Source organism: Lipotes vexillifer, unplaced genomic scaffold (genome assembly GCF_000442215.2).
Source record: "Lipotes vexillifer unplaced genomic scaffold, Lipotes_vexillifer_v1.1 scaffold397, whole genome shotgun sequence".
NCBI lineage: Eukaryota > Metazoa > Chordata > Mammalia > Artiodactyla > Lipotidae > Lipotes > Lipotes vexillifer.
In genome coordinates, this window is record NW_006772681.1 from 339,673 (window position 1) to 352,721 (window position 13,049).

The window sequence follows — 13,049 nt, forward strand, 5'->3', positions numbered from 1 at the left end:
TTCGCCTCTCTCCCTGGAAAAGCCCTTCCAACTGAAGTTTCTGGCTTAGCTTCATTTGTCCAACACCAGCCAGTAAAACCTAGTGATCGTGATACTGTTCAGGAAAGCAAGCTAATTCAATGGACCCCCTTCCCAACCTGGAGCTTTGTAGCCTAAAAGAATTCTTTCATCAAATGCACTTTTGGAAACACTACCTTTGTTCTCTCTCCCCTCCATTTTTTGATGCCTCCACCCAAGAGCAAAATATGATTTGGATTATTCCAGGATTGGAATAGCCAGGTTTTCCACCTTGGCCCCTGGGCACTCACACAGCTGGCACTTGGCACAAGCAAGGCTGTGGGGAGCAGGCCTACGCCCGGGTCATCCACCCAACGTGGGTGCATAGCTCCCTCTGGACGCAGAGAGGACCTCCTGTTCCTGCCGGATGTGGATGATGATACCAAACCCTGGTAGGGCTCTGGGCAGGCTGACAGGTATCAGCTTAGCAGGCCTCCTCCCCTGCTAAAGCCATGTTGGCAGTGGCGACAAAACTGAGTCTTAACTTCAGTCCTCTTGGGAAGAGCCCACAAATTCTCAGTCCCACCTGCTTCCCATGAGCCCAGCTGTGTCATCCCTACACATGTTGATTGTGTGTGCATGTGTGCTTGTGTGTTGATATGTCACATGTGAGTACTGGTCCAGAGAAGCCTTTACCAACAACAGAACTGGAATCCCAGCCCGTGCTCCCGAAATCTGACAGCAGGATGAGTCAGGAAGCCACTATGGGCCTTGTTTTTGATGGCAGACAGTGCGGCAAGAAGCAGAACCGTGGGAAGTGGTGATGCTATGGGCAGTGGCTGAGAGGCGAGGTTAGCGTTCCTCTGGAAAGCAGAGCCCACCTCCCCCCAGCTGCCCTCTGAAGCTTCCCCAGCCAGGGCTGCTGGGCTGGCCTGGATTCCAGGGACCCTCTCCCCAAAGCATCCCTCCCCTCCATCCCTCAGGGACTAGGAAATGCGGCAGCAGCCGTGGACCTTCTCCTCCATTTCCTCCATGGGGGCCTTGAACTTCAAGAGTGGGGGGTCTCCACTGGTGACCGTGTAATACACGGAGGTCCCATTGCTGCTGTACGGGGAAGTTCTGCCTCCAATCAAGGGGGCCTTGCCTTCGCTGCTGCCCTCACCCGTCCTGGCCATGCCGCTACCCAGATGGGTGCTCAGGAAGGGGTGGCTGAGCAGCTTGGCTGCAGCCCGCTGCCGCTTCAGCTCCAGAAGCGTCTGGGGGCTCTGTTCCTTGTAGCCACTCCAGGGCGGGGTGGCATCTGCCATGCCAGGGTTGCCATAGGCCATGTTGTAGTCCGGCACCTCATGCACTTTCCAGACGTCCCCGTTGGACAGCGCGTACTGGTAGGTGCTGACCGGAGCCCGGAGGCCGTTCTCAACAGGCATGTCCATTTCACTTCGTGGGATCTTGGTAGGAAACTCGGAGAGCAGCACGGGCTTCTCCAGCCTGGGGTTCTTGAGGGTGACAAGGACAACGTTACCAGCTGGCTGGAAGATCTGAACCCATACCCCACTTGTGCCTCTGCTGAAAGCATGATTGTTTGGGCCTGTCCTCATCCGTTTTCCCTACCTGGGTAATAAGACTTCTATTTTCCTTTGCGGAACTCACCAATCTATGGGTTTTGATAGAGTTGACCAACTCCCACCTTTGCTCCTGGCAAAAGACCATGACCTCAGGCCTGGCCAATCAATAAACTCCCTACAGGAATTGGTTCAGGGGTGGGTTCCTGACTGAAGTTGGTTCAGTGAAACTCAACCCTGGGACTTGTGCTAGAAAAGTTGGGAAAGAGCAGATCTATTTCTGTAGGAACTACGCTGGTAAGAATGATGTACTGGGGAGATCCCGTTTCAAAGGGTCTACTTGGCTGTGAAGCCGGCACTAAGGAAGACTGAGAGAGAGACAGAGACTGAGAGAGAGAGACTGCATCCTGATGATATGTTTTGAGCCCCTGGATCCACTTGGCCCCAGACTTTCCAGTTACATAAGCCTATGCATCTCTTTTTTGTGTAGGTCGATTTTAGTTGGGTCACTTGTAATCCTTCCTCTTAGCCCCTGGTATATCTCCACTACAAATGGAAGAGGCTCTTACCCAGAGATCTTTTATATCTAGAAATCCCTGGGTAATAAGAGCTTTAAAAGTAGCTGCAGGGCTTCCCTGGTGGCGCAGTGGTTGAGAGTCCGCCTGCCGATGCAGGGGACACGGGTTCGTGCCCCGGTCCGGGAAGATCTCACATGCCAGGGAGCGGCTAGGCCCGTGAGCCGTGGCCGCTGAGCCTGTGCGTCCGGAGCCTGCGCTCCTCACGGGGGAGGCCACAGCAGTGAGAGGCCCACGTACCGAAAAAAAAAAAAAAAAGTAGCTGCAGCCTAGAAACTATGACTAAAAGGTAGATTCATCTGACTGTGACAAAAATATAAAGCATGGCAAAAATCACAAAGTCAAAAGACACATGAAAAACTAGAAATATATTTACAACCTATAAGACAGAAAAGGGACTAATTTCCAAATGTATAAAGAGCTCTTAAAAGTCCGTTTGAAAAAGCCCAACTACCCAACAGAAAAAACAGGCAAAGGACATTAATATGCAGATCACAGCAAAATGTAGATCTATATAGCATATAAATATAGGAAAAATATTCAATCTCACAAATAGTTAATGACATAAAAATTTAAACAACAAAATATCATTTTTACCCATCACATTGACAAATTTTAAAAATATATTTATTTATTTATTATTTATTTATTTTTGGCTGAGTCAGGTCTTTGTTGCGGTACGCGGAATCCGTAGTTTTGGTGCATGGGCTTAGTTGCCCGGATCCTGACCAGGGATTGAACCTCTGTCCCCTGCAATGGAAGGTGGATTCTTAACCACTGGACCAGCATGGAAGTCCCAACACATTTTTGTTTTGGTTGGCGGGGAAGCGTACTGAGTGGCTTGTGGAATCTCAGTTCCCTGACCAGGGATCAAACCCGGGCCTTCGGCAGTGAAAGTGCAGAGTCCTAACCACTGGACCGCCAGAGAATTCCCAACAAATATTTTTAAAGTTTGTTACTGTTCAGTGCTTGCAAGGGTGTGGGAAGTAGACGGGAGTGTCAACTGCCACAACTTCTTTGGAGGGCAATGTCACACCATCCACCAAAAAAAAAATTTTTTTTTAAGAAAAATACATACTTTGCACAAGCATGCCCATTTCTAGGACTTTGTTTCACAGATAGATTCCCTCAGGGGAGCATGAAAACCATCATAAGGCAGGTGGGAAATTATGGCAAGTACTTGTATTAGACTGTTCTGGAGCTGGTAGGAAAAAATGAAGGAAGTCTCTATGTGCTGACTTGTGATTCCAAGAATCTGATTTCTTGGAAAGATGTCCAAGAAATATATAATTAGATTAAAATATGGTAAGGAGAGGGATGCTTCCCATAGCAAGTTTCCATTTATGTGTGTGTTTCTTCTGTTTCTTCAGTGGCTTCTTCTGAACTATGCAGGCAAACTGATGACAAATGGGATGGGAGGATGCAGATTCTTGATGGTCTAAATCAGTGCTTCTCATACTTTCATGTGCATATGAGTCACCTGGGGCTCTTGTTAAAATGTATATTCTGATTCACTAGGTCTGGGTTGGGACCCAAATTTCAGCATTTCTAACAAGTTCCTGCGAATAATTTGAGTAGCAGGGATGGAAGACACTCGTTCTCAGCCTTGAGTGCATATTGGAATCATCTGGGAGATTTTAAACACATGCAATGCCGAACTGAAAAGCAACATGCTGTGTGATTCAATCAACATACTGTATGATTTTGGAAAAGGCAAAACTTTGGAGGCGGTAAAAAGATCAGTGATTGCCTAAGGTTGGGAAGGGATGAATAGGGAGCATCAGGGATTTTTAGGGCAATGAAAATATTCTGTATGACACTTTAATAATGGACACATGACATTATATATTTGTTAAAATCCATAGAACGTACAACCAGAAAAGTGAACCCTAATGGAAACTATGGACTTTAGTTAATATAATGTATCAATACTGGCTCATCAATGATAACATGTATACTACACTAAAGCAAGAGGTTAATAATAGTGGAAACAGGGGGGCATGATAACGAGGGTATATTAGAACTGTCTGTACTTCCCACTTCTTTTCCTTTTTTTTTTTTTTTTGGCTGTATCTCAGCGTGTGGGATCTTAGTTACCCGACCGGGGATCACACCCATACCCCTGCAGTGGAAGCGTGGAGTCTTAACCATTGGAGCACCAGGGAAGTCCCCCCACTTATTTATCTGTAAACCTAAAACTAGTCAAAAAGTAAATAAATACATAAAGTCTATTCATTAAATAGATAAATAGGGACTTCCCTGGTGGCGCAGTGGTTAAGAATCCGCCTGCCAATGCAGGTGACAAGCGTTCAATCTCTGGTCCAGGAGCATCCCACATGCCACGGAGCAACTAAGCCCATGCACCACAACTACTGAGCCTGCGCTCTAGAGCCCACAATCCACAACTACTGAGCCCGCGTGCCACAACTACTGAAGCCCACGCGCCCGTGCTCCACAACAAGTGAAGCCACCGCAATGAGAAGCCCGCGCACTGCAGCCAAGAGTAGCCCCGGCTCGCCGCAACTAGAGAAAGCCCGCGCGCAACAATGAAGACCCAATGCAGCCAAAGATTAATTAATTAATTAATACAATGCCTGAGCCCCAAGCCTGGAGATTCTGATTTAATCAGTTGGGACTGCAGCCTGGACATCAGGTTTTTTAAAAACAAAAACAAAACACCACCCCAAGGTGATTTTCTTTTACAGTTAAGACTGTGAACCACTGGTTGAAGAGACGGGGTTGTCTCATTACTGCTGTGCCTGCTATCAGTGAATCAGCTCTGCCAAAACTATGTGCCCAAGCCAGCCCTGGGGGTTAATAGCGCAGAGCCTTGGCAGAAACCTGACTTGGGAGTCAGGCTGAGCAAATACTCCCTTAGATCAGTGGTTCTCAAATTCGTGCATGCATCATAATCCTCTGGAGGGCTGGTTAAAACACAGAGTGCTGGGCCCCAGCCCCAGGGATTATGATTTGATACATCTGGGGTGGTGCCTGAGAATCTGCATTTCTAACAAGTTCCCAGGTGACACTGACACTGCTGGTCCAGGGACCACACTTTGAGAATCTCTACCTTATAGACTATCACGTCCTTGACAGCACCTAAGGCCTTGAAAGGTAGTAGGAACAAAAAAGGAAGGAGCTTTGAGCTTTGTAGCTGTATCCTGTGATTTCCTTGTTCCCTCTGGGGCTGGGACAGGGACCCTGGACCCTGACAGTTTCCCTAGGACAGGACTTCTGAGCACCTCGGAGAGGACTGCCTGCTTCTGGCTATGCCATCTCTGTACCCTGTCTTCTCTTCCCTGGTCTGAAACCCCAGCCCCTGAGGCCAAGTGGCCCATCTGATTGCCTTCACTCAACTCCAAACAAACTGGAGCCTTGATGAGGAATCTCCAGAAATTAACAACAACAACAAACTCAGGCCTAACTCAGGCTGGTCTCCAGCATCCATATCCCTCCACCTATTCCCTACAGGGCTAATGCTTTATGAAACTCCACATCAATGAGCACTTCTGAGAGAATCCTGGGGCCTGTGGGATCTGAATAAACACACGGAAAGGAGCAGGCGTGGAGAGGGAAACCCCTGAGGGTTTCTTTAAGAATCTCAGTCTCTCCTATGAATCAATAAGGAAAAGATAAACAGCCCAATAAAAAAGGGCTAAAGAACAGATGAAGCACAAAGAGATAACCAGTTGGCCAATAAGCACAATAAAAGGTTCAACATCATCCACCATCAGGGAAAAACAAATTAAAAATTTGAGCTACACAGCAACCCCACCAGGACGGCTCACACGAAAAGAACTAACTATACCAACAGCTGGCAAGAAAGGCGCATTCACTGCTGAAGGGAGAGCAGACAGGTACAACTGCTCTGGAAAACTGCTTGGTGGGATCTTTGAAAGGTACATATCGCCTACCCCGTGACTCATACCACACTCCTTGGTAAACACCCTACAGAAAACAGTGCTTGTGTCCGCCAAAAGACACATACAAGGATGTTTGGAGCAGCTTTATTCAAAATAGCCCAAGCTGGAAACAACCCAAATGTCCACCAACGGACGAATGGGCACATAAATTGTAGAATATGTAAATAATAGAATTTACGGAACAATGAAAAAGAATGAACTGCTGCTGAATGCCACCACGTGGAGGAATCTCGGAGACACAAAGAAACCAAACACAGGGCTTCCCTGGTGGCGCAGTGGTTGAGAGTCCGCCTGCCGATGCAGGGGACACGGGTTCATGCCCCGGTCCGGGAAGATCCCACATGCCGCGGAGCGGCTGGGCCCATGAGCCATGGCCGCTGAGCCTGCGCGTCCGGAGCCTGTGCTCCGCAACGGGAGAGGCCACAGCAGTGAGAGGCCCGCGTACCCCCGCCCCCGCAAAAAAAGAAACCAAACACGAAGGACCATAGACTGCCTGGGTCCATTCATATGCAGATGCAGGTGCAAAACTAATCTTTAGTGCTCCAAGTTAAATGGTGGCTACCTTTGGGGTGGGGGAAGTCCTTGGAAAAGGGAACATGGAAGCCTTCTGCGATGACAAAAATGCTCTATACTTTCATCGGAAGGTGTGTGTTTGTAAGTTTACTGAAAAATTCATTTAAGATTTGTGTACTTTACACAAGTTACACATCAATCACAAAGAAAAAATAATTAAAGCATAGCTGGGAGGCATTTGAAATGTGATTCGATTTTGATCTACAACTCTTTTCTCTCCCAACCCCCAAGGCTTAGGGAAGAAGGAAGACAAAAGCTCCACGTGTGCCGGCTCCATCCCAGCCAGTGCTTTGATGGGGATTCTCTTGAGAAAGTGCCTTCCCTCCAGCTGGCAAGACAAGCCCACATGTGACCTCCCTGTTCACTCAGGGAAGCAGGGCCCCACTGAGACATTTCGCATCCCTCCAAAGCAACACTTGCTAGAAATGTTTTCAGCTGCTCATCGTGTAATGGAAGAACCACAAAGGCAGACCCCTACTGGTATGGTCAGCCTCTTCCTTCTTGTCCCCAGCAATTCTGCTCTGGTCCCAAACCTGCTCACTCCTCTCAGCAAGGCTGCAGCCATGCATGCACCTGAGTGTATCGGTACTGAGTCGAATAGTGTCCCCCAAAACCTCATACCCACCCCACATCTCTGAGTGTAACCTTATTTGGAAGTAGGGTCTTTGCAGGTGTAATCAGTTAAATTAAGATGAGGTCACATTGGATGAGACCTAGAAGGGTGGGATAGGGAGGGTGGGAGGGAGACGCAAGAGGGAGAGGATATGGGGATATATGTATACATATAGAGGATTCACTTTGTTATACAGCAGAAACTAACACAACATTGTAAAGCAATTATACTCCAATAAAGATGTTAGGAAAAACAAAAAAAGATGAGGTCATACTGGATGAGGGTGGGTCCTAATCCAATGACTGGTATCTTTCTAAGAGAAAACAGAGATACACACACATATACAAGGAAGGCCATGTGAAGACAGAGGCAGTGACTGGAGGCCTGCTAGCAAAAAGCCAAGGAATGCCTGAGCCGTCAAAAGCTAGGAGAGAGGCGTGGAACAGATTTCCCTTCTGAGACCCCAGAAGGAGCCAACCCTGTTAACACCTTGATTTTTAGACCTCTGGCCTCCAGAACTGGGAGAGAATATATTTCTGTTGCTTCAAGCCACCAAGTTTTCAGTAGTTCGTTACAGCAGCTCTCAGAAACTAATACAGCATCCTCTTAGGAAAGCGGTTGAATGCCCAGACCATTGGCCCCTCCTGGAGCCGGCTTCTTAGATGTCCTGCCAGCCCCTTACTATTTTTCAAAAATTTTCTTCCAACCTGATGTCTCAACACAATTCTCAACATCTTGTTATATTTCCCCCAAAGAAGTTGTAGTGTCCTCTCTCCCAGGGTGGTGGCCCTACTAAATCTCTCTTCTGGGACGCTCAGAACTAAATCTCTCTTCCGCTGGAGCCCAAGCAGGCACATGGTGATCACTCACTCCCTGGCAATTATGAGTCCCTACTGTGTGCAAGTCTCCCAGCTGCGACACGAACACACCCTACGCTTGCCCCATTAACCACAATAGCTGCCCACATCAGACAGGATCCAGCTGATTTAAGGGCACTGGCCAGCTGACCTCCCTCTGAAGGCTCTGAGATGAAGAGGCAACACCAGGCTGGGGCCCTGTCCCCCTCCCACGGCAGTGACCAAGACGGGGGCCGGGCAGGAGGCAGGCACTCACCGGGTCCTTATTCTCTTGGTCTGTCCTGGTCTCCCTGATGTCCCCATTGTAGGTGGAGGTCCGCTGATCGTCGGCTGCGCTCCTCTGCTGCCACAGTATGGCCTCTCCCTCATACTCCTTCCTGTACAGGTTGGTTCTGTCCGACAGGCTGGCTCGACGCACCACCTTCCTAAGGGGAGTGGGGGTGGGGGGATGCTGAGAGGCTGCATCCAGGCGCCATGGGTGGGGGCATCCTCGGGCGCCCCGGCTGCCCTGCCCCTGACTCACCCGCGGCTGCCCGCACTGGACGTCCTCCGGCTCAAGGATGACTTGTGCCTCAACTGCGACTTCATGATCACGTCGTGCTTGTGTTTTAGCTCCAACAGCAGCACCTTGAACTCTTCCTCTTCACACAGGTCTGAAGGGGCAAAGGAGCCCATGGTGGGGGATAGTGCAGGGGGCTGTGGCCCCTGAGGGCCCTCCAGACCAGAGGAGCTGCCACGCCAACCCACTGAAAACTCCCAGCATCTTTTGGGACATGGGAGGAGGGGAGAAAACAGTGCCAGCCTTATTTCCTGGGCTACGACTCAATCCTTAGAGGAGTGTAAGAAGAGGAAACCCACGTCCCATGTACAGTCCCAATTCCCAGTTATGACCAAAGGATTCAGACACCTTTGATAGCTTCCAAGAGGAGTCATTAATTCCCCACAAAAAGTATCAAGAGAAACAAGCAGGTACCCCATGTAGCCCAAGCAAGAACTTATGAAAAGATGCTGAAATCATACATCCCTACCCACTCAATCCACCTCATCCTTTCCTTCAGCCGTCTACCTATTTGCTGAACCAGTCATCCATCCATAGACTCATTCTCTACCCACCCATCCTCTTATTCATTCATACATACATTCATCCATTTATCCATCCATCCATCCATCCATCCATCTACCACCCATTAATTTATTCATTCATCCAACTATCCAACCACACACCAACCCACCATCTATCCAACCATATATTTAACCATTTATCCTCTATTCATCAAAAAATCAATGAATGCCTATGTATGTACCAAGTGTTGTCCTGAACTTACCTATTGGCATCTCATCCATGGACGTCCTAGCACTGAGACTGGCCCCATGGGACACCAATAGCTCTGCCATCTGCATCTGAAACACAGGAAGAAGCCGAGGTTCACCCCTGCCTAGGGCTCAGAAAGCTTAGGAGGTGGAAAGAGCATTCAAAGCTTCTTAGGATGCGATCCAAAGAATGGTGGGGCAAAGTTGACTCCCAGGGAAGGCTCTGCCCCTTAAAGTCAGGAATCCCAGCAAATGCAATTGGCTTGACACCGCCTCTAGCATGTCTGGGCCATACCAAGGGACAGAAGAAGGAGTCAGCTATAACTCCAGAGCTGTCAGGTGTTTAAAGAGGAATGGTGAAAGCCACAGAGATTTCTATCTGGGAAACAAATGGAGAAACTATTCAAGGCAGAAATGTGGGGAATTTTCCAGCAAATTGGATTGTTGTCTTGTTAGGACACAACTCGTCAATAATTTTTGCAAACTCCCTAGGTCTTTTCATATCCCACATACTAGCCGTAGCCAACACCCTAAGTGGGTCTTGTGTTCTTTTGAACCAGCTTCCAGCCCAAAGGACAGCAGGTTGACCCTGTGCTGGCCTCCTTCACAGCCCTGTGGGTGACAACTACCTGTCCCCAGAAGGCAGCCGCGTGCAGGGGTTCCCAGCCATCCCAGTCCTTCACATCCACGCGCACCCCGTGGTCCAGGAGGAGCTCGGCTGCCCGCAGGTATCCATTGGCTCCAGCTATGTGCAGCTGAAGGAGAGGAAAGACGTGAGCATTCCCCATGGGGCTGGTCCCTCATCTGGAGGCAGGAGAGCCCGTTCCCTGACCCAAGTCCCAGATCATACTTGGGGCCAGCAGAATGGAATAGAGTGCGGTGGAAATACCAGCCATGTTACAGAGCATTAGTAAGTCTGCAACATGGAACTAGAAGGTAAGGCAGACAGGCAAGCCTTTCTCCTGTATTCAAGCCCTATAGTTAAGGCAACAGCATTTACTGAGTCCCTACTCTGCATTGAGCCCTGTAGAAGGGGTCTCAGAGGTCCAACAGGGTGGTTTCAAAGTATGTCTACAAATTCTTTGACACATCTCTCTCTAAAAGATGAAGCTTAGGGAATTCCCTGTGGTCCAGTGGTTAGGACTCCACGCTTTCACTGCCAAGGGCCTGGGTTCAATCCCAGGTCGGGGAACTAAGATCCCACAAGCCACGCAGTGCAGCCAAAAATAAAATTTTTTAAATTAAAAAAAAAAAAAAAAGGTGAAGCTTAATGCCTCCCTCCTTGAATGTGGGCCAGAACAAGTGACTCACTTCAAACAAATAGGATGTGGTGAAGTGGTGGCGTGTGATTTCTGAGATTATAAAAGTCATTGCTGCTTCCACCTTAGGCTCTCTTGCATCAGTCACTCTAGAGGGAGGCAGCCATCATGTTGTGAGGACCCTTAAGCAGCCCTAAGGAGAGAGCCTAAGAGATGAGAAACTGAGGCCTCCTGCCGACAGCCAGTGTTAACTTGCAGCCGTGTGAGTGCGCCCCTTTGCAAGTGAGTCCTTCAGCCCCGGTCAATCCTTCAGATGACTGCAGCCCTGGCTGACATCCTGACTGTAACCTCATGAGAGACTCCATGCCAGGGCCACGCAGCTAAGCTGCTCCCAATTCCCTGACCTACAGAAACGATGTGAGATAATAAATATTTATTGTTGTTTTGCGATGCTACATGTTGTGTTAGTATGTTATGCAGCAATAGATACCCAATACATCCAATAAGGGAAAGCTCATGTTGAGGCCCCATCTCTCTTACCTGGCACCATTTAAGGCCTCTGGTGATGGATACCACCTTGCAGACCTCAGTTGTCCACTTGCCCAATCTCCCAGAAAATACATAAATTACTTAGCATGTGACGAACCCTCAGTAAGTGATGAACATCCTTAGAGAGCCATAAGTGATGACAAGATGCACTGTGGGAATGGATGGAGGAGCGAGAAGGAGACGAGGCAAAGAGAAACCAAATGCCCAGCCAAGGTGGGAGACAGGTGAGAGCCCAAGAATGCCAGCAGAAGCCAGGCTGGGAGGAAATCAGAGGGCTCTCGGGGGGGGGGCCAAGGTCTAGGGCAACAGAGCCCCAGCCAGTGGGACGGGGAAAGCATGGCCTTCAGAACAGAGCCCTGATGGCCAGATGCTGCATCATCCTGGGGTCAGGTTGCTGTAAGGTTCTGGCAAATAGAGGTTTTCCTTTATTTTTTAATTTGTAGAAAAAACTCAGGGTGTGATCTGGTACAGGCACACGTGAAAGTTGGTATCATTATCTGATTTATAAATATCTTCTGCTTGCCAGTGGTTGAGAATGACACACAGCTGGACAGCCAGACATTACAAGCTGTGGGGTCACATACATGGCTGGGAATAAAAAGGTATGACTGGGAGAGCAATATTGGTGGTTTTTTGTTTTATTAAAATACAGTTGATTTACAATGCTTCAGGTGTACAGCAAAGTCATTCAATTATACATACGCACACACACACACACACACACACACACACATATATATATATATATATATATATATTCTTTTTCAGATTCTTCTCCATTATAGGTTATTACAAGATATTGAATATAGTTCCCTGTGCTCTACAGTAGATCCTTGTTTATCTATTTTATATACAGTAGAGTGATAATGTTAATAATAATAATGTGTTAATCATTAGCATCTATTGAGCATTTACAGACTCTGTGCTGAGCACCTACATGCAGAATCTCATTTAGTCCTCCCAACAATGCTGAAGGAAGGTACTATTCATCTCCCCACTTTACTGGGAAGACCTGAGACCTAGTATGTGCCCGGCCCACGTGGGTGAGCCACTGTGAGGCTAGCCCAAGTGGAGCAGACCCCTGTGTCTAGAGGGCTGAGCCACAGACCCAGAGGAGCTCCAGCTACGGTGGGCAACTCCCTGATACAGCCTGGCCATGATTTCATACAGCATTCATGCAGCAGTGCTCAATCCAACTACCTGACTCTATCCTTGAGTTCTGGGCTGAGCAGGTGATCTGAGCAGGGACCTTGTTCATAGAAAAGGGCATGAGGTGCATAAACCTAAAAATGGAACTACCATATGATACAGCAATTCCACTGCTGGGTATATATCCAAAGAAAATGAAAACGCTAATTTGAAAAGGTACATGCACCCCAGTGTTCATAGCAGCATTATTTACAATTGCCAAGATATGGAAGCAAACTAAGTGTCCATCAAAGATGAATGAATAAAGAAGGTGTGGTATATATAGACAATGGAATATTACTCAGCCATAAAAAAGAATGAAATTCTGCCATTTGCAGCCATGTGGATGGACCTAGAGGGTATTATGCTTAAGTGACATAAGTCAGACAGAGAAAGACAAATATGTCATCACTTATATGTGGAATCTAAAAAATAAACAAATGAATGTATATAACAAAACAGAAACAGACTCACCAATATAGAGAGGGATGGGGGAGGGGCAAGATGGGGTAGAGGATTGAGAGATACAAACTATTATGTAGAAAATAAATAAGCAACAAAGATATATTTTACAATACAGGGAATATTGGCTATTGCTTTGTCATAACTTTACTATTTTTTTTTTTTTTTTTTTTTTTTTTT

The 13,049-nt window shown here is 47.7% G+C and overlaps 1 protein-coding gene across 2 annotated transcripts in view; it reads right to left on the reverse strand.

The window, feature by feature from the left end:
• Nucleotides 1-983: 983 nt before the first annotated feature.
• PPP1R16B (protein phosphatase 1 regulatory subunit 16B) overlaps nucleotides 984-13,049 on the reverse strand; it is a 75,641-nt gene continuing 63,575 nt past the window's right edge. Inside the window, exons 6-10 of one of the 2 annotated variants that reach the window (XM_007447705.1) lie at nucleotides 10,041-10,166; nucleotides 9,426-9,501; nucleotides 8,624-8,753; nucleotides 8,357-8,525; nucleotides 984-1,493 (exon numbers count right to left, since the gene is read on the reverse strand). In XM_007447705.1, coding sequence (XP_007447767.1) covers nucleotides 984-1,493; nucleotides 8,357-8,525; nucleotides 8,624-8,753; nucleotides 9,426-9,501; nucleotides 10,041-10,166 — 1,011 coding nt within the window. The remainder of the gene's footprint in view (nucleotides 1,494-8,356; nucleotides 8,526-8,623; nucleotides 8,754-9,425; nucleotides 9,502-10,040; nucleotides 10,167-13,049) is intronic. The other variant, XM_007447704.1, reaches the window with a different exon arrangement.